At 43.5% G+C, this 21,846-nt stretch overlaps 2 protein-coding genes across 2 annotated transcripts; one reads left to right on the top strand and one right to left on the bottom strand.

Moving 5' to 3' along the window:
* Positions 1 to 3,351: 3,351 nt before the first annotated feature.
* On the top strand, positions 3,352 to 21,040 carry plcxd2 (phosphatidylinositol-specific phospholipase C, X domain containing 2; the record flags this gene model as incomplete). Its single annotated transcript, XM_083777651.1, has 8 exons — positions 3,352 to 3,454; positions 3,674 to 3,810; positions 4,585 to 4,704; positions 6,069 to 6,122; positions 6,528 to 6,683; positions 8,267 to 8,377; positions 14,140 to 14,270; positions 20,893 to 21,040. 8 exons carry the CDS (start codon positions 3,352 to 3,354, stop codon positions 21,038 to 21,040), a joined length of 960 nt encoding a protein of 319 aa, XP_083633777.1.
* On the bottom strand, positions 18,730 to 19,167 carry LOC310867739 (small ribosomal subunit protein uS19-like; the record flags this gene model as incomplete). Its single annotated transcript, XM_083777859.1, has 1 exon — positions 18,730 to 19,167. The coding sequence occupies one exon, from the start codon at positions 19,165 to 19,167 to the stop codon at positions 18,730 to 18,732; it is 438 nt and encodes a 145-aa protein (XP_083633985.1).
* Positions 21,041 to 21,846: the final 806 nt, after the last annotated feature.

The raw sequence follows: 21,846 nt of genomic DNA, 5'->3' as shown, positions 1-21,846 counted from the left end.
TCTCCCAAGTAGTAGTCTTGGACATGCCAAGAAGACCTTTGGCATTTTTATTTTTATTATTTTTCCCTTTCCAAAAGCACCTCTGCTATTTAAACAAACAAACGTACACTACAGAGCATGCCAATTAGATCAGTATAGTGTGATATTGGCACCATCATAGCACATTCAAAACAAATTAGCAAAACATAATGAAACACATTAATGCTAAAACGGAGCATTTGAATAAAAGTGTATAAATAACACTAATACATCTTTATTGTAGCCTACCTGTATCATGTATGTCTGTCTTGTCTATATTTCATGTGTGAATAGCCAATGAAACAAGGAAATAAACTTGTCTGGAGCATTATGTATTAACATCCCGATTAACATGTTCATGGATGTAAAGCAAATAAAGTTTGCTTTAATGCAGATTGCTGAAATGCAGGTTGTTCTAAATGTAGCCTACTGTGAAACAGATGCAACAATGACTATCTATTATGATGTGCATGTTAAATCCTTTTGAGAAACGCTTTGAGAAACCAATGGTTCTCACACTCATTTCAATGAACCCAGACTTTCTTATCTGACAGAACCGTATTTGATATAACCGCTACTCGGTGTACGCGTTGGTGGTATAGTGGTGAGCATAGCTGCCTTCCAAGCAGTTGACCCGGGTTCGATTCCCGGCCAACGCAAATTCTTTATGCTTATAGCTTGTTAAAATTATACATGTAAAAGTGTCTATTTGGTTCATATCAATAATTTAGCTGGGGACCCCCTGGAACCAACTCAAGGACCCCTGGGGAATGGGGATCCCACTTTGAGAAAAGTTTTTTCCTCATACTAGCAGGCTAGCAGCATCCATTGAGGAGACTAGGAAGTATAGGCTAGGCTAACTCGTCTGGAGAGGGGAACAGCTTGCTGGTCTGCACGTAGACATATTCCAATCTGTTGTGGTGGGATTTAAAGGGCTTACCGACATGCATTCAGGCCACATGTCATTAAGAAGCTACTCAAGGACAAGGTCATTTAAGCTAAAAAACAAACGTGTCCACTATAAGTAAAGTAAGTTAGTAGTGTTCAAATAATTAGGCTATATATTCGTTCATGCGATTAAATGAATTAGCACAAACAAACAGTGAGTTCAGACAGTGAGTGGATCCGATCTAGAGACAGTAGGATATACTTATCTAAAGCCTAAAACATTATTGAATTAAATTATACTTTTTTTTTTAAATAAAAAATAATAAGAAAATAATAGGCTAGTTATTCCTCAATGGCACAACGACGAAAGTAATACAAATACTCTGTGTAGCCTAATTGACGCTGTGACATAATAGTTCTTCAAGGTTCAAGCATTTTTCTGCATCATTTTCCTCAACTTACCACTTTGGGTGGGGTGTTGTTCTTTTCTTTCCTTAGACCGTTGTCTGGCTGCGGAGATAACCAGGGTTTCTGGAGATAACATAGTTGTAGTCTTGATGAACTGTTTAGATGTGTGTGTGTTTAGACTGTCTAGTGTCTGCGGATGCGTAGGATATCGTCTCTCCTTGGCAACGTACACACACAAACCCCGCTGCCTGACGACCATGTGAAAGCATGATGCATTGTGAGAATTGTAGTGCTACGGAGAGGTAGCGGGCAACTCGGTGGCGATTCTATGGCTCTACCACTAGATGGGGCTACAGCTTTATGATATGGTCGATGTTTACTTTAAAGGCCAATGTGCTTTGAGTGACGACTCCGAGTGCACACAGCATGCATGTTGTTGCTGATGCAAACTTAAGCACTGTGAGCTTTTTCAGCGCGCAACATCTTCTGAAAATAGGCTTAAATGTAGGGTAAGTGATATGTTTTGGTTAAAAGGACAGCACGAGATAGTAATCATTGCTGTAGTGACAGTCACGTGTAGAGTGTTTGAACAGGGGTCTCCCTAGCTCTGGTCCATAGCCTTCTACTGCTTCTTCGATAGCAGTAGAAGGATATGGACCAGAGCTAGGGGTCTCCCTTACCTGTCCATCCTCCAGGAGTCCAGGGCATCCAGCCAGCCCTTGACTTTAAAGGGATTGTGACATTAAAAAAAAGTTTTTGTAATTTTTCAACAAAAAAAAAGGTTTTGTGAGCTCGATTGCACTCAAAAAACCTGAACTTTTAACATTCAGTAGATTTTCTGTGGTCTGGGGTTTTCTGGCTCAAACAAGTGCTCTGATTTTCCTGCTGTTTAATGTAAGAGCCAGCAAATCCCATATACGTCACTGTTTTCATTGAAGCTCCAAAGGCTTAAGTTCAGGTTTTTAATTTAACAAATTAAATTTCAGGTGGGTTGTCCAGTTCCAATTTTGTCTGCTTATTTCCGTGTGAGTTCTCTCGTGGGCTAGAACACCCTCAAGGACCCCTGGAGGTCCCCACTTTGATAACCACTGCCGTAAGATAGGCTACATATGTACCAGTGTAGGTAAATGTTAGCAGGCTGTCGAAAATGTTATGATAAATGATGGCATCATTTTGACTAAACATTATTCCATAATTTACACCGCTCTTATTCAGATTATTAGTTGGTAATGGTAATATTGTTACCAACTAATACTCAAAATAAGAGTGGTGTAGGTTAGCCAATATGGAACAGGGCTAGCCAATAATATGTTGATGAATAACATTGGTAGAATGAAAAGGCACAGTAGAAAGAAATATACAGAAATATATTCATGTGTTTGTTAGTTGCTGTGAGAATGAGGTCTAGCCAACACCAACTCGGGATTCCTGGATCGCTACCCTCCATAAATTCCTATCCAACATCAGGTTCTTTATTCCCAAGCTGACCAATGTTCAGTCTGCTGTTTTTATGAACATTAGAGTCAATAAACTCTTCACTGCTCACTGAGGCCTGACTCCTACTTCAATAAATTCCAGTCTGGTCAGGAAGTGTTTTCCATTTACAAGAAAGAAAGAAAGAAACTGGGTTTCTAACTCTGCAATATCCATCCTCTCCATCCATCCCGTGTGTGTGTGTGTGTGTGTGTGTGTGTGTGTGTGTGTGTGTGTGTGTGTGTGTGTGTGTGTGTGTGTGTGTCTCAAAGGTGCAGGGGGGAGGGGTCACGTTAAGGAGTGTAATTTCTAAAGAGGATTATCTTCCGTCATTAGTGAGTGTGCCTGCATGCTTGCGAACCACAGAATGACAATGTGGGAGGAAAGCTGCCTGTCACCCACAAGGGACACTCGGAGGGTCCTCAAGATGATTTCTGGTCACTTATCCATCACCTCCTGGATTCTCTCGAAATGGAAAGTTCTTGTGCCAATGTCTTAGTTCTGGCTATTGAAGGTTCCTGACTTTATTAAGTGGTGTTCCCCCCCCCCCCCCCCCCCCCTGACATGAAGACACGACCTGCGGGCATCGGCAGCGCCAATGCCGACTGGATGGGCTCACTCTCTCCCAGGCTGAGTGCCATGCCCCTTAAATACCTCGCTGTGCCAGGTAAGACTTGTGTGAAGTTAAAACCAACTTCCTGTCCGACTGTTCAGGAACAGCTAGTTCCGACCAGGCAGGCAGTTTGAGTGGACAAAGAGCAAGAGGCATTCTATGAAGAGGCATTCTATGACTATGGCAGCATTGTCTGGGACTATGTTGTAGCCTGCTGCTATCTCATCATCGTCGTCCTGTCTGTCTGTCTCAATCTCTCTCTCTCTCACACAGGGTCCCATGATTCTTTCACCTACTGGGTGGACGTGCACGCTCCCGTGGGTCCAGATCAGAAGGCCTACGTCCAGTACCTGGCTAACGTCTTCAGACAAATGGCCAAGAAGGTTATGGTGAAGTGGGCCATGACGCAGGTAACACACCTTCAGCAGATCCACGTAAGCGAATACCAGAGAACTCGCCAGTTTACCAACTAGCCGCAGCAAAAAGTGGAGAGAAACAAGTTTCAATGTCTTCATCGTTATGCTAACATGCTGTCTTCATCAGTATAGTATGTCAAACCTCATGTTATAGACAAAAAAGGTATCTTTCCTTCAAGTTGTACTGCTTGATTCCAAAAGGTGTCAATTGCAGACTTGAAAAGAAAAAAGGAATCCAAGGCACTCCGTCTTTGGTGAAAAAGGTTCATATAATTTATTGATTGATGAGCAAGGCAAATAAAACAGGACCTACGCGTTTCGACCAAAAGGTCTTCGTCAGGGTCTATCTGAGATAGAACCCTGACGAAGACCGAGCCAGAAAACTGGCGAGTTCTCCGGTTACCACGTAAACTTGTGGCTCTCAAACCTTTTCATGCCCCAATTATTTGGCTACGGACCCCCATCTGAAATTATTTAGTGCCCGGGACCCCTATGCAAGATTTGTGTTAACATTTTTCAAAATCTACAAGCTCACAATGTGTCCCATCATAATGCGTTGTGAGCTTGTAGGTCGCATATTTTCAAATAAGCAATGTATAGGGATAAAGTGGTTAAACTGATTTTCATGCTAAATTATCTAATTTTGCCGGGGACCCCCAGAACCCCCATCAAGGACCGCACTTTGAGAACCACTGACGTAAACATCTCTGCTTCCTTCCCAGAAGTGTCTAGTCTGATCAGATGCGTATATGTTGTATACTTTGTCAGAACCTGACGTTTCAGGAGCAACTGGATGCTGGCATTCGCTACTTTGACCTGAGAGTGTCCTCCATGCCGGGGGATCGCGACGATGACATCTACTTCATCCACGGCCTGTTTGGACACAAGGTGGACAACTACTGATTTCTATAGCCATCCTTGCTTTGTTTTGTTTGTATAGTAGAATCTGTAGTAGTATTTTATTATTAATCACCCGTTCGATGCTGTACATTATCACCATGCATGCATTCATGTGTGCAGACATACTCACATGTGTGTCGCATTCAGAGATGACTCAATGACTATCAAGTCATTTTTTGTCCCTAATCTGTGATTGGCTTACCTGGCACGAGACAATAGACAGACAGACAGAGACAGAGTAGCAGTAGCAGTAAGTAGTAGTGTACCGTGCACACAGTACCTTAAACCACCTGCTACAATGTCTGAGGAAACCAGAACGAAATATAACGAAACACAAGATGGATACAACATGTCAGGTGGTGGCCTCCTGGTGGCGCTATAACAGGTCAATGTGAAAAGGGTGGGATATATTCCTCAGCCTATAGTAGAAACGATTTTACTTAATTGCATGCTGCGTTCAGGATTGCTTTTTGTTCAAAACGGGCCAATCCTGCAAACTTTGAAAGCCAATTATAGACAATTAGGATGGAATATGAAATATCAGACAGATCCGTCTTGAGCACATGAATATAGAGATACTGTGTAACGATTTGCGGGATTTCTGGAGGAGTAATGTTTTACAAAAGTCGGCCTCATGGTGGTTATAACAGGACGTTCTGGAATATTTGGGGCAGGCATCGTTGGCAGCACGGAGTGTGTGTGCAAAGTTTGGCATCGACCGGGTTAACGGTGCCAGAGATTAGCTGGTAACGGACGGACACACACACACACGGACGGACGGACGGAATGCAAAACACACTCTCTCCCCATGACTTCCACCTGGTGGAGACAATGATATAATGTTAGATTATACCGTGTAATGATATAAGAGATGATATCATGATATGAAATCTATGTTTATTATTGTCATTTACAGGTGTAAAACTGTGGCATTGCATGGCCTGGAAAAATTGCAGTTACTTACTGTATTCTATCGTTTTTGCCAGCTGCTTGAAAAGCGGCTGGACAACATGTTCACCGACACCTATACCTCTACTAGTAACCGTAGTAGAAACTTTTTCCTCATTGGCTGCCTCTAAGCCAATGGGAGACGTACCCATAAAACCCATAGTCTGAACAACATAAAATCTGAACGCCGCAACGTGAAGCCGTGAGCTGAGGCAGAGGCTGTAGCACACAAACTTGTATAAACACAAATGTTTATAGACGAAAGCTTGCTGCAGCTGGCAATTATGGAGTCATTATTTAATGCCTGTATCACATCTATTGTCAAAGAAAGAGGACAGGACAGAATATGTGCATAGCTGAGTTGTTGCTGAAGAACCCTAACCTCTCTCTATTTCTCTTTTAAGGTAAGGGACGGGCTGTCAGACATCGACTCGTTCCTGAACACACACAAGAAAGAGGTACTTTAAATGTTCCTTTCTATTCTGCTTTCCTTTCTAAACTTTTTTATACAAAAGTAATGTGGCAGCTACTGAAAATGCTTTAAGTACGTAGAGTCGTTGGTATAATAAACCAAGCTCAAATGCACATGTACATATTCCAATGTTTTCCTTTTTTGCACTCTGTCTCTCTCAGCCAGTAGTGATAGAGACTACATGGGGTAATTCAGAATTGGTGACTTGATTTCGGGGGAAATTTGAATTGGTCAGCAGAATTGGAGAGAATAGAAAACAAATACTTTACTGAATGATCAATGATTGATTGACTGACTGTCTGATGTATTCTTGTATTTGTGTATTGACTGACTGATCAATACAATTTATTAATTAGCCAATCAATTGATTGACTGTCAATGCTCTGTCAAGATGGTCTTCCTGGATTTCAACCACCATTATGCCATGGAGGCCGAGCACCACACGTATCTCATTGCCATGCTGAAGGAAGTCTTTGGAGGCAAGCTGTGTCCCGTCAGTCCTGTGGAGGACATAACCCTCAACTACCTCTGGAAGAACAAGTTCCAGGTTCGTGTTCATTTCAGTCAGATATAGACTCACAAATAGATTGAACCAAAATGTATTATAGAATGAGAATACAAGTGTGCATACAATATTTTATCTTGGCGTTCGGCTCTGCTAAAAAGATAGATAGAGATAGATATACAATAACAACCCCCCATGGGGAACAGAAATAACAGAGCCCACCGGTGGTGCTGGGGTGGCGGTGGGAGCAAAACAACAACCAGGAACCATATGCATAAGGAAGGCAGGAAGAAGCATGCAGTCTAGGTGAGCTTAAAATAATAATACCCCGTCCAATTGGTCAGCTGACTGTCACGTGACGTCAGCAATTGACATGTGGGTCTTGCACACTGAATACACCCACGTAGTAATGCAGCATATTATTAACCCCTTGAGTATATGTATGCACCCTTGAGCACAGCATGAAACCCCTCAAGTATATCTGACTGAACTAACTCCGCAAGTTACGTATCATTTATACGTCGAAAAACCCGACCAATGCCAGATTTGTGGGTCCAATGCCAATACTGATACTGAGTCCTAGAAGAACGTTGATTTGTGGGTCCAATGCCAATACTGATACCGAGTCCTAGAAGAACGTTGATTTCAGATTTCTCCTACGAATATTCTGTGTTTGAAAATGCAACATCAATTCTAATTAAAAAAAAAGATTTTTCGGAACAGCGATTATTGAAAACCTTTACAATGTCTTGCCTATAAAACCCCAAAACCAGGTTGAAAGGTGTAAAAAAGAAAATGGCAAAAGAAAATATGGCAGATATATGGTAGAAGTGGAGTGGCGTTCCTATACAGGAGATGGATTATACAGGAGATGTAAAATGTGTATGGTCAAATTTGTGGGTATTATTTTATTGCTTTCTGTCCTACGCTTACAGTATGTACACACACACACACACACACGCTTTGCTATTTTAGTCTTTAAGTGGGTCGTTTTCAAGTCTTAGCAGAGGGTGGTTACAAGATTATAATAAGGGTAGGTACTGTATTGTCTACACGTGTGTGTGTGTGTGTGTGTGCGAGTGCATGCGTGCGTCTGCATGTGTGTGTGCCTGTCAGCAAGTGGTCAGTCAGGTAATCTACCTGTGAGTGACCTGGATAGTAATTACTAATTAGAGGTGAGTGTCATCCCATTAACCCATCTTCTTCCGATAGTCTCCTTCACTCTTAGCTCTCGTCTTCTCATTGTTCTCTCCTTTCCCTCTCTTAAAAGGTAGAAGTAAGTAAGTAAGTGGTATAGTTTGGTGTTTATTCAAGACAAGAGCTTGAGATACAGGTAGACTCATGTTACTGAACAAACCAGCAATGGCAAAGAGTCATTCAGTGGGATGAGTCCTTCAGTCTAATGTGTATTTTTCAATCTCTCTATATCTCTGCCTCTTGCTGTCACACATGCCTCGAACCTATGAGCCACATCTCAAAATGCTATACATGATCATTCATGTGTGCAGCCATACGTGTCTCATTCAGAGATGACTCAATGACTATCAAGTAATTTCCTTACCCTAATCTAATCTGTGACTGGTTTACCTCATCTACCTACCTTCCTTCTCTCCATCTATGGTCAGGTGATAGTCTTCTACCACCATCCTTCCGCAGAGGGCTGTCCTGTCCTGTGGCCCGGCAGCAGGATCCCTGCCCCGTGGGCCAACACCACAAAGCCCCTCAAACTCATTCAGGTCAGTGTAGGCCTGGCTGTCACCATTTAGGGTCGCCAACTGTCCTTTGAAATGCAGAATCGTCCCTTAAAAAAAAACCCCACTAAGACCTGAGGCCGACCCTGAAAATCCCTGTTCTGAATCGGTACAGTACCAAGTTAACTCGGGAATATATATATATATAGAGGGGGATACAGCATCCTGTAGATGGGTTACCACAAGACATTGTGAGTTTTAATACAGCTATGACTTGAAGCTCATTTCTTCACAGAAACAAAAAGCTTTTACCTTGGGCAAACCAATAAAGCACCAGCGGCACGAGTACAAGGTTGCAAAATGTGGCCATTGCTCTACAATAAGAAATGCTGAGGAAGAATAAAGTGAGTGTCTGCCTTGGCCCTTGCCCTCAGCAGAGGTTTTAAGGCTTGCTGCTGGTCCCACAGCTGTTCATGATCAGCCCTAATGAGTGTAAGAGTCGCTCACCTGTCTGTCATCACCTGTCTGGGGCTCCCCCAGAGTTAGGTCACATTCACACCAGAGAGCTTTGCTGCGATTAAAACCAATCCTGCTGCTGCAAAGTATTAGGTGGGAATGTGATGTGACCTTAGTGTCGATTGTCAAAGTGTCCTTCTTGAGCAAGACACTGAACCCCTAATTGCTCCCGATGTGCAGGTTGGTGCCTTGCATTGTTTCCTCCACCATTGGTGTATGAATGTGTGTTTGCATGGATGAATGTTATCTGTTAAATCGCCTTGGATGCTACGTATAGGTGCTATATAAATGCACCATTTACCATTTCATTATTTGGATGGGATGAAAATCTCTGTTCTGAATCGGTACAGTACCAAGTTAACAGAGAGAGATAGATATAGATATAAAATAGTAAATATGTACACTTTAACATAGAAAATGATTTAAACCCAAAACACTCGGTCAATAAATGCAACACTCAAACACGGAAAGTCATTTTAAAGGTTTGTATTGATAAAAATGCGATGCAATGAAGTTCAGTTCAGTTCATGACCCACCGCTCAGCTGGTAAACACTGGCTCGGATGCTCTCTTCAAAAGACTTTTGAAGAGAGCGACAGCTCCAGAAATGTGTGACTGTGGGTGCTATGGGGGGGCTGGCTATTTAGAGGGGGGGCTAATGAATCTTGGATACATTTGAGGGCCGGGCCTACACCAATAGCATCCTGGAACTGGTAGGCCTATAACCATTCTTTGGCCGGATAACTTCCGGTCCTGCGGCGTTGGTCCCGTCATTGTCACGTTAATAATGTTGGTGGTGCCGTCGGTGATGTTCGGCCCACCTCTCACCATGCTGCTGGTGTCAGTCATGAGGGCGTCTGTGATGTTCGGCCCACCTCTCACCATGCTGCTGGTGTCAGTCATGAGGGCGTCTGTGATGTTTGGCCCACCTCTCACCATGCTGCTGGTGTCAGTCATGAGGGCGTCTGTGATGTTTGGCCCACCTCTCACCATGCTGCTGGTGTCAGTCATGAGGGCGTCTGTGATGTTTGGCCCACCTCTCACCATGCTGCTGGTGTCAGTCATGAGGGCGTCTGTGGGAGTCTCCATGGTGTTGTTGGGCAGACTCTTGCTGGGTGTGACGAGGGGGATACAGCATCCTGTAGACAGGTTACCACAAGACATTGTGAGTTTTAATACAGCTATGACTTGAAGCTCATTTCTTCACAGAAACAAAAAGCTTTTACCTTGGGCAAACCAATAAAGCACCAGCGGCACGAGTACAAGGTTGCAAAAAGTGGCCATTGCTCTACAATAAGAAATGCTGAGGAAGAATAAAGTGAGTGTCTGCCTTGGCCCCTGCCCTCAGCAGAGGTTTTAAGGCTTGCTGCTGGTCCCACAGCTGTTCATGATCAGCCCTAATGAGTGGAAGAGTCGCTCACCTGTCTGTCATCATCACCTGTCTGGGGCGACAGAGGTGTGGCCTTCGATCCCGGGCTCCCCCAGAGTTAGTGTCGATTGTCAAAGTGTCCTTCTTGAGCAAGACACTGAACCCCTAATTGCTCCTGATGTGCAGGTTGGTGCCTTGCATCGTTTCCTCCGCCATCGGTGTATGAATGTGTGTGCATGGATGAATGTTATCTGTTAAATCGCCTTGGATGCTACGTAGGTGCTATATAAATGCACCATTTACCATTAGATAGATAGATAGATATAAAATAGTAAATCTGTACACTTTAACATAGGAAATGATTTAAACCCAAAACACTCAGCCAATAAATGCAACACTCAAACACGGAAAGTCAGTTTAAAGGTTTGTATTGATAAAAATGCGATGCAATGAAATTCAGTTCAGTTCATGACCCACCGCTCGCTCAGCTGGTAAACACTGGCTCGGATGCTCTCTTCAAAAGACTTTTGGGGCTGGCTATTTAGGGGTGGCTAATGAATCTTGGATACATTTGAGGGCCGGCCTACACCAATAGCATCCTGGAACTGGTAGGCCTATAACATTCTTTGGCCGGATAACTTCTGGTCCTGCGGCGTTGGTCCCGTCATTGTCACGTTAATAATGTTGGTGCCGTTAATAATGTTGGTGCCGACTCTTGCTGGGTGTGACGAGGGGGATACAGCATCCTGTAGACAGGTTACCACAAGACATTGTGAGTTTGAATACAGCTATGACTTGAAGCTCATTTTTTCACAGGGGAATATAGCCACATTAAGTTAGAGCCATCTAATATTTATCGATAGCACTGACTTAAAGTTTGTAAACTACAGAAGCAACACTGCAATCAAACTGGGGCAGCGGGGATGATTAGCTTCAATGCCCATGTAAAGGGAGGTTTACTTTAACAACAACAAAGGAAGACTGTGTCTCAATAGGGAACCACTACTGGTCAAATTATTGGCTTAAGAATGCAACAAAAAATCTCCATAGAGAGAAAAAGTCATTTTGGGGGTGAACTAGATATATCTCTCTTTAAGTACTATCATGCACAGCAGCTTCCTTAACAGGTTTTACCAATAATAATAATTAAAGCAGCACCATGTAACGTTTTGTGACCAAGTAAGTTTATTAAGTTTGTCCAATCTGTATGGCCTGCATGTTAATACAATATAACCTACCTATGCAATCTGTATGGCAGAGTCCTGCATATAATACAATCTGTATGGCAGAGTCCTGCATATAATACAATCTGTATGGCAGAGTCCTGCATATAATACAATCTGTATGGCAGAGTCCTGCAAGTTAATACAATATAACCTATGCAATCTGTATGGTATAGCGTATGTTAATTAGTAAAATTGGCAACTTTGTAAAGACCAGCTGTGAAGAAAGAAAGCATACATTCCAACAGAGCCCATTATGATACAGAAACACTAACATTTACACTATAAACTGAGTCATCATATCATAGACAAATTTGACATAAATGATTAGAATTAATTATCTGGAGCTGTATGTTCAGGTGACATCATAGAATGAATGCTCCCTCCAAACTACCAGCAATTATAACATTTCTCAAACATTGTTTAGTCTTCCTATGAATCTGCAACAGACCTACAATTTAATGAATGCACATTGGAAACAAAAAGCTTTTACCTTGGGCAAACCAATAAAGCACCAGCGGCACGAGAACAAGGTTGCAGAATGTGGCCATTGCTCTACAATCAGAAATGCTGAGGAAGAATGAAGTGAGTGGCTGCCCTGCCCTCAGCAGAGGTTTTAAGGCTTGCTGCTGGTCCCACAGCTGTTCATGATCAGCCCTAATGAGTGGAAGAGTCGCTCACCTGTCTGTCATCATCACCTGTCTGTCATCATCACCTGTCTGTCATCTTCACCTGTCTGTCATCACCTGTCTGGGGCGACAGGTGTGGCGTTCGATCCCAGGCTCCCCCAGAGTTAGTGTCGATTGTCAACGTGTCCTTCTTGAGCAAGACACTGAACCCCTAATTGCTCCCGATGTGCAGGTTGGAGCCTTGCATTGTTTCCTCCGCCATCGGTGTATGAATGTGTGTGTGCGTGGATGAATGTTATCTCTGTTAAATCGCCTTGGATGCTAGGTGCAAAATAATTTCATTATTTGGATGGGATGGTTTAAAAAAATATTTAATTATAAAATGTACTGACTGTTTATGGGTTATAGACAGAATCTGGAGGAGTAAAATGTGTTTTACAAACACATTTTGTAAACATTTTGTTTTATAGCATAAAACAAAGGTTGCAAAGGTTTTTCCTTGGCCTCTAGGGAGTGTGCATGCAAAGTGTCATGCAGATTGGTGCAGTTAAGGTAGAAATGTCAAAATATGCCTCATGGTGGTGCTATAACAGGCCAATCTGGACAATTTGGGGCAGAGGTTCATCATTGGCATCCAGGGGGTGTGTGTGCAAAGTTTGGCATCGACCGGACGGGGACACACACACACACACACACACACACACACACACACACACACACACACACACACACACACACACACACACACACACACACACACAGACGGAGTGTGTGTATTAATGTATTAGGTTACTTTAGACCTCTGTCTCGGAAACCAAAAGGCTCAGTGAGGCTTTAATGGTCTCTACTCCTACACACCTGGCCTCTTTATTTCAGTTACTGGGCTGGTCGTAAGTATTCGTTTGCCGTTTTGTTTCTGGTTAGTTTAGTTCTTATTTTGGTTTTGGTAGTTTATGGGGAGTCTGGGGACTCCGACATGCACATAGTGCATAGCTCCCCAGGCTCCCCCACTTATTAGTTTACCAGCCCATATTTTTGTTTGTTAGTGAGGATGCCTAGTTAGGTCTTGAGTTTATCATTATTATTGTTTTTGCCATTTATTAAGTGAACCCTTTATTTATTCAGTGTCCCCCTTTGTGGTACATTCATGGCTTGTTTGGGGGTTCAGTTTCTTGACATGTAATGCTGATCTCAATTTTAAATAAATTTGGTATACTTTTGTACACTTTTGACCTGACTTTGTGTCCTTTATTATGTTGTGGCCCTTGGTGTTCGAGCCAATTTTAAAGGGCCAGCCGCTTTGTTTACTAGACGGCACGTCAAAGCCATTAGTGCTGGCCTGCTGACCTCTCTCTGGGTCACAGTGCACGAGAAGTAGAAGGCCACGTGCACGTTGTGCAAGTACATATACGACTCAGCGTATATGTGTAGCACGGCTTGGGTACACCGTCTGTTTTCGCTGGCACCCGCCCCTCTAGACCAGAAATCACACAGGCTGGGGCAGGCTGACTGACTGAGATAACTGATAAGGGACACATTTTGTTCCTTTTTTGTTGGAATCAATCAATAACACCCATCTTACAAGTTCAAACAGCTCATTTATCATTATACATAGATCTACATTTCCACAGATGTAGTAATGTACTGTAGATTTGACCACAAATTAATAGCAATAAATCTTAACATAAATGGCTTTCGTTTCATTTCCACAGATGTAGTAATGTACTGTAGATTTGACCACAAATTAATAGCAATAAATCTTAACATAAATGGCTTTCGTACAGTATATAGTGGCTTTTTGAGGGCCGCTAGCCCCTCCTATACACAGATTTAATGTTTGTCTTTAGTTCAAAGTATGTTTTGTGAATGCATTGACAATGAAGGGAAAATGTACGTCATGTGTCGTTTACGTCATATTGTCTCTTTATTGTTAATGGTGTTTAATGTTTGTGTTGGCATCGTTTGTTTTAGATCACCATTACATCACCTAATCAACATGAGATAGACTTTAATATGTTATCGCTCCTCACTTCACACAGGTGTGATTTTTAAAATGTATTATCTTCCATAGTTTCTGAAGACCACACTGGATGAGAGGTCCAAGAACGGTGCCTTCCATGTCTCCCAGGCCATCCTCACTCCCAAGGTTCCAACCATTGCAAAGGGCTTGGTCACGGGTTTACGCAAGTACCTTGTGGAGAGGTCAGTGACGTGTGTGTGTATGAGAGTAGTCTGTCCAGCCAAGACTGCTGCCTCCCTGGGGGCAGCGGTGGCCGTACGGTTTGCGGAGCGGTCTTGATATCGGAAGGTCGCTAGTTGGTATCCCCGGACCGGCACGTTAAAATTACCACCGCTGAAGTGCCCTTGGACAAGGCATTGAACCCCTACCATGAAATGTTCTATGAGCAGGGCCTGGCTGTAAACAAGTTCTTGAGCTTAGTCCAGTTACCCTGGGTAAACATGGTAACTTTGCTTTGCTTTCCCACAATGTTCAAATCGGATGTTCCGCAATCCCACTTCCCGTCGTATCAGTTGCCTAAATTTGTCCTGCTGTAAATCAAATTGGTCGAAGCATACTGTAGCTAATACTTCTTCAAAAATATATTTTAAAGATATTTAAAAAATTGGAAACTAGCATTGTTCGTTCCATTCATCCAAGCCGGAACACAATCGATTGACTGATCATTAAAATGGATCTCTGAAAATGCACGTGGCCCACGGCCCAGAGTTACAACATGGGTGGGCCACGAATGCTTTTGCGATTTTCAAGTGGGCCCTGGTCCAGAAAAGGCTGGGAACCACTTATCTTAGTTATTTAGTTAGTTATGTAGTTGTTCTGGGGTGCTATCTGTGAGCATCTCATCCACATAATGGCGTTAATGATCGACCCGAGAATCCCCAGTTTAATGTGTGGATGTTTGTCTTGTGTTGTGTGTGAAAATTAGTTCAAGTCTTCTTAGTTCATTCTGTAGCCTGTAGAGGGCAGTAAACATCTTGAAGTGAGATGATTCCTGACCTAGCATAGAAGAAATCCTGGAAACAAGGGTCTAAATGGATGCAGCGAAATAGGGAGTGAGGAGTTAGATATATCGCAGCAGTTCACAGTAAACAGTATTAACCTAAACAAACAAAAAATAATTCACAGGACAATGACAGTATTACTTAGCCTACATTACACTATGTCCCACAGCATGTAAAAGTCCCAAAATCTATAAATGTAGACAACAGCTAAATGTAATTCTACTCTTATTGAAGGGCTTTATTGGAGAGGACACAGTTGTGGACAGTACATTTGAGTAGCCTACTATACTTTTAAGTAACTATACTGTTGAGTATTAGTTTTTTGCAAGCTGAAGACTTTCACTATTTTCAATAGAAATATTGTACTTTTGACTCCACTTACTACATTTCTAGGAAGGGACTCTTGGGGCAGAAACAAAATATTTGGAATCAACCACTAAAGCCCTATTTCAAATATAGTGAACATGTGCTGTGAGCTTGTAGATCTACTATTTTTTTGCTATCTTTGAAAATGTCAACGTTTCTGAAAATGTGCTTCATAATACTTGAGTATACAATACTTTGTCCACCACTGCAGCTAAACCATTTGAACAACTAACTGCAGCTAACCTAACTAACTGCAGCTAAACCATTTGAACAAATTCTCCAGTCATGCCGAGCAACAGAACTCCGGAGCAGTGGACATTCTGGCCTTAGACGGGAAATGGCCTAATTTTGCACTTCCGAGGAAATGGGATTGTTTATTATCGCAGGATAAACCTTCTGACTTCCATGTTTTGTTCTGAGCGCTGCTATAAGCTGAGCGGAGGGCTCAGGGTTCAGCGCACAACTGATACCGACAGGGCTCTCTGTGTGTGTGTGAGAGAGAGAGAGAGAGAGAGAGAGGAGATGTGAGGGCCACGTAGCGTGAATGTGTAGGCCTATGAAAAAATGCATACACAAAATAGCCACAAAATCATGGCCTAACTAGAAAAAGTGCCCTTCCGGGCACAGGTCTCCACCAGGTTATCCACAGATCCGTGCAGTTAGAGGTAAAAACACTTTTCGGCCAGTTATAGCGCCACCTTGAGGCTGAGTTGAAATTGTTCATGTGGCATTTCGTCCTCGGCCTAGTGGGAATGTGGGTGCACAATTTCACGGAAATCACGTGATGTGTTCATGATTTGCAGCATTTTGTTTGAAACTGAGCACTCCTGTGAACTTTGGAAGCCAATCTTAACCAATCAGGATGGAGTCTGATAAATCTGAAAGACCCGTTTCGTTGAATGGCTCTAGAGAGACTGTGTACCAATTTGCGTGATGTTTGGACAAAATCTGTAGGTGTACTGTGCAAAAACTTGTTTTGCACAAAGCGGCCTCCTGGTGGCGCTATAACAGGCCGTTCTGGAAAGTTTGGGGCAGAGGTTCATGGTTGGCATCCAGGGAGTGTGTGTGCAAAATATGGCATGGAAAAACTTGTTTTGCACAAAGCGGCCTCCTGGTGGCGCTATAACAGGCCGTTCTGGAAAGTGTGGGGCAGAGGTTCATGGTTGGCATCCAGGGAGTGTGTGTGCAAAATATGGCATCGACCGGGTTAACGGTGGCCGAGATTAGCTGTTCACGGACACACGGACACACAAACGGACGGACACACAAACGGACGGACACGCGGACGGACGGAGTGCAAAACATACTCTCCCCACATGCCTTCGGCCTGGTGGAGACAATAATGGAATACAGGTTGGACCACGCAATCACATTCATGTCACCATGACTCAGCTATAACCATATAAGGAGTTCCCAAAGCAGCTATACGTCCAAATATGGAGTGTGTTGCATCAATCACAAACAAATCACTCAGCTCCATATATGGGCACAAAAGGGGCCAGGTCCACATATACAGTATGGCCTCTGAGTATGAAAGGGATAAGAACTGGCAAATACAGAGATCTACACTTGTGGGCATAAAAGGGACAAGTACTGACAGACACACATCTCCATATATGCCCATATCACTCAGATGGCGGTGCCATGGCGCGGCGTGACGTGGTGCTAGAGGTGAGGGCCACATAGCGGCCCTGAACATAAAGGGGGCACTGGCGCTAAAAGTGAGCACTGGCGCTTTGGAATGGGGGGTCAGATCAACATATGGAATTAATTCTGTACTGGCCATATATGGAGCGTGACTTGAGTGTACAGGGTTTGATGAGGTCAGATCAACATATGCAATGTCAGAACAGGTCAGCTCCATATATGGAGATCTAAGGGTGGCAGCAGGGCAGTGTCTTGAGTGAAGGCCCAGTTAGGGCCGGGCCTTAATTTCCGGGCCCGGCTGCCGGGTGCAGCTGCATTACTAACTTTGGGGCAGGCCCGTCTAGAGTTTAAATGGACAGGTATCAGTCAAAAGGGAGACATCGAAGAGGAAGGATGGATGGGGAAGGATCAACATATGGAATGTCAGAACAGGTCAGCTCCATATATGGAGATCTAAGGGTTTGAGGTCAGATGTAGAGTTGCTGGCCAGTATTGATGACATCAGGAATCTCCATCCCTGATGATGTCACGTGATGTCACGAGGCATGACCATATATGTGTGGGGTGGGTGACGGACTGACGGGAAATGCATGTTTGCATAGTACATGAACAAGTGTGTTCTTTAGAGTAACAATAGTGGTCTATCTTTTTATCAGACAGACAGGGAAATTCTGCAAATGTATCCTATATTCTTTATCGCTTCCCTCATTGATTCCTGGTTCAATTTCATTCTGGAAAAATAATTTGCAACAAGTTGTCAACTGTTTTATTATCTTTGAGTCGGAACACTGTAGTAGAAGAAAGGAATTCATGTCTGCCTGATAACATTTAAGTTGAACATAATAAATAAATAATCCTTATCTTTTCCTTATCAGCAATGCAGACGCATGACATCATTGTTTTGCAAAAAAAGAGAGAGAGAGACTGTCTGTTATCGGCATTGATAAAAGGTACTGATCAGTTCAGTACTATGTTAATTCAGCCTGAGTGAACACATCCAATTCACTAACTATTCCCTTACTCGATTCCAATCCCTACAGAAAGATATTATCCTTCTATACTGTACATATTTTATTCTTTATTATTTATTCAGGGCCTGAAAACTGCAGTTAAGAGACGTGTCTAGACACACCACTAATGAACAATTATTATTGACCCCTAAACACACCTCCCTTTTTAAGGGAAATCCTATAGCTAATGGGTGGGCTGGCCGTCTTTTTGTTTTATTGTCTTTTTGTGGTGGACCACTTTTTGAGGGGCGCTAGGCTAGCTCCTCCAATAGGTGCCTTTCCGAAATTACTTCATATAAGGCCAGCGGGGTCTATGGACTTTTAATGTTTGTTTAGAGCCTAATTATAGATTCCCTGTCCCCAGCCAAGTCTATGTGGAGTTTAATGTTTTTTAGGGTAAATTAGGATGTAATTCATGCCAGCCAAGTCTATGGACTTTAATGTTTGTTTAGGGCAGTTATGATGTAATGTTATGCCAGCCAAGTCTATGGACTATAATCCTTGTATAGGGAGGTAAATAACAACGTGCTATAAATACATAAAAAATCTGGGCATCACTCACTTCACACGAGTGTGATTTATTTACGTATTTATTTATACAACAAATAATAGCCATTCTACTTCAGAGGGATGAAACGGGAAGAATGTGTGGCTCCGATACCGGGGCGACCGTGCTTGACCGGCTTGTAGGTGATGGAGAACTCCCCCAGATAGTGACCGCACATCTCAGGTTTGACTTCCACCTGGTTAAAGGTCTTGCCGTTGTACACGCCGACCATGGAGCCGACCATCTCGGGCAGGATGACCATGTCCCTCAGGTGGGTCTTGACCACCTCGGGTTTCTCCATGGGGGGAGCCTCTGTCTTGGCCTTACGCAGGCGCTTCAGGAGAGTCTGCTGCTTGCGGCGTAGGCCGCGGCTCAGGCTCCTCCTCTGGCGGGCGGGGTACAGCTGCATCAGCTGCTCATGGGACATGTCCAGGAGCTGGTCCAGGTCGACACCTCTGTAGGTGAACTTCCTGAAGGTACGCTTCTTCTTGATCTCGGTATCAGCCATCTTGACGGAAATGCGGGGCGGAAAATGCCACAGAGGAAGTTATATCGCTGTCGTTGCTTCCAAATTCAAATTCTAATTCAAATGTCCCTGTAACGTATTATAGCCTTTCCTGGAAGATGTGATGTCATACTGACAAACCTTATATGGATTAGGTTGAAGACTCTGACACATTCCGATCTGGCGTCATAGACGGTATACTGTTTACACTTTACACCATATATGGTGCCATCCTGTCAAATGCACATACCTTTATATGGAGATGCACATAATGGAGTCAAATGCACAGATGTGCGTAGGTGTGAGGGCTCCGTAGTGGCCCTAAACCTCTAGTAATTGTAAAAGTCTGAACAACTTCTTGGCACTGAACATCGGCTATGATATCTTCCAGTCAGGATTTTGACCTCACCACAGCACTGACACAGCTCTGGTTAAAGTATTCAATAACATCCACTTAAACACGAACAGTGGCAGACTTTCAGTGCTTTTTTTGACCCAGTTTATTTTAAAATACTACTGTTGGCTTGCTGATAGCACAGTGGTTAAGGCACATACCACATCTATCTATAAATGCACCACATCTCTGTCTGTCTGTCAAATTCGACACAGTGTCGAGTCAGTCGGACCCACGGTTGTCTAGAACCGCCACAAAAGGCCTCTACCCAGACTCTGCACAGGGTCCATATATGGAGCTGGCCTGTTCTGACATCACAACACTCCATATTTGGGCTTGCCTGACATCACAACACTCCATATTTGGGCTTGCCTGACACAGAACTCCATAGATAGGAATAAAGGGACACTGAGAGACAGATACAGAAATCTCCATATATGGTCATAAAAGAGACACAGATATTGGAATGGGTACTCTGACACGGGTATTGCATATACCCGGGTGGGGCATGGATCTCCAGACTCGGTGCACTGCTTTCAAATTGTCAAATTATGACAGGCAATTCCTGCTGTCAAAATATTGACACAGTTTGTTTTACATCACCTAATCATAGCAACATGAGTTAGAGACTTTAATATATTAGCACCCCTCACTTCCCACGGGTGTGATTTTTTTTTTAAGATACTTACTGCTGTTGGTTTATGAAGCATTTGATAAATTGTAGGATCTTTTTTTTTTTTTTTTTTTTTTTTTTGCGGCTTACGCCTTTTATTGATTTTTGAAGGGACAGACAGTAGGCTGACAGGAAACGGGAGAGAGATGGGGGGATGACATGCAGTAAAGGCCGTGTCGGGTTCGGGAGTCGAACCCGCGGCACACTGCGACTGGATTACCAGTCCGGTGCCCAGACCGTTACGCCACGGCCTGGGCGGATCTTGTTCTATATCATGTACGATACAGATTACAAACCCCCGAAAAACTACTGGAGGTCTGCTAAAACTTGGCTTGAATAAAAGCTTAATGCATCTCTTTTTGCTGCTGCCTTTCACTGTGTTGTTTAAAATATAATTTCTTCTGTACTAAATTGTATTCTTATTTATTTATTTATTTTACTTTTTATTTTGTATTGCACTCTAACTCCTGTGCATCATAATGTCTTAATACTATAAAGTATTTAAATGCCTTGCTTCTGTCTGTCTGTCTGTCTGTCTACAGTATAGCTTTCTGTCTGTCTGTATGTATACAGCTGTAATTCACTCTTCCCCTCTTCCTCTCTTTCCTTCTTCATTCCGTCTCTCTTTCGTCCTTCATCCCCCTCTTCCCCTCTGAACCAGAAACCTGCCAATCATCATGTCGTGGGTGGAGGAACAGCGACCCGGGCTCAACGGGGTCAACATCATCACCTCTGACTTTGTGGACCTGACCGACTTCGCCAACATTGTCATCAACCTCAACAAGCTGCTGCTTTCTGAGCCCACGTGATGTATCTCAGCTCCACATCAGGGCCTATACGGTGTCTCTCTGAACTCACTTGATGTATCTCAGCTCCACATCAGGGCCTACACGGTGTCTCTCTGAACTCACTTGATGTATCTCGGCTCCACATCAGGGCCTATACGGTGTCTCTCTGAACTCACTTGATGTATCTCGGCTCCACATCAGGGCCTATACGGTGTCTCTCTGAACTCACTTGATGTATCTCGGCTCCACATCAGGGCCTATACGGTGTCTCTCTGAACTCACTTGATGTATCTCGGCTCCACATCAGGGCCTATACGGTGTCTCTCTGAACTCACTTGATGTATCTCGGCTCCACATCAGGGCCTATACGGTGTCTCTCTGAACTCACTTGATGTATCTCGGCTCCACATCAGGGCCTATATGGTGTCTCTCTGAACTCACTTGATGTATCTCGGCTCCACATCAGGGCCTATACGGTGAACTCACTTGTTGTATCTCAGCTCCACATCAGGGCCTATACGGTGTCTCTCTGAACTCACTTGATGTATCTCAGCTCCACACCAAGGCCTACTGTATACCGTGTCGCTCAGAGCCCATGTAACATTCACACCTCCGCACCAGGGCCTATACCGTGTCGCTCAGAGCCCATGTAACATTCACACCTCCGCACCAGGGCCTATACCGTGTCGCTCAGAGCCCATGTAACATTCACAGCTCCGCAAGTGGCAAGCTCAAGTGACTATATGGCCAATCACATTGCGTCTTTTCCAGGACGTATCAATTAAATTCAAAGGAGATTTATTGACATGAGGAAACAAACGTTTACA

This window comes from Protomyctophum parallelum (assembly GCF_964188405.1).
Source record: "Protomyctophum parallelum genome assembly, chromosome: 12".
NCBI lineage: Eukaryota > Metazoa > Chordata > Actinopteri > Myctophiformes > Myctophidae > Protomyctophum > Protomyctophum parallelum.
This window is presented reverse-complemented; position numbering and strand designations above follow the sequence as displayed.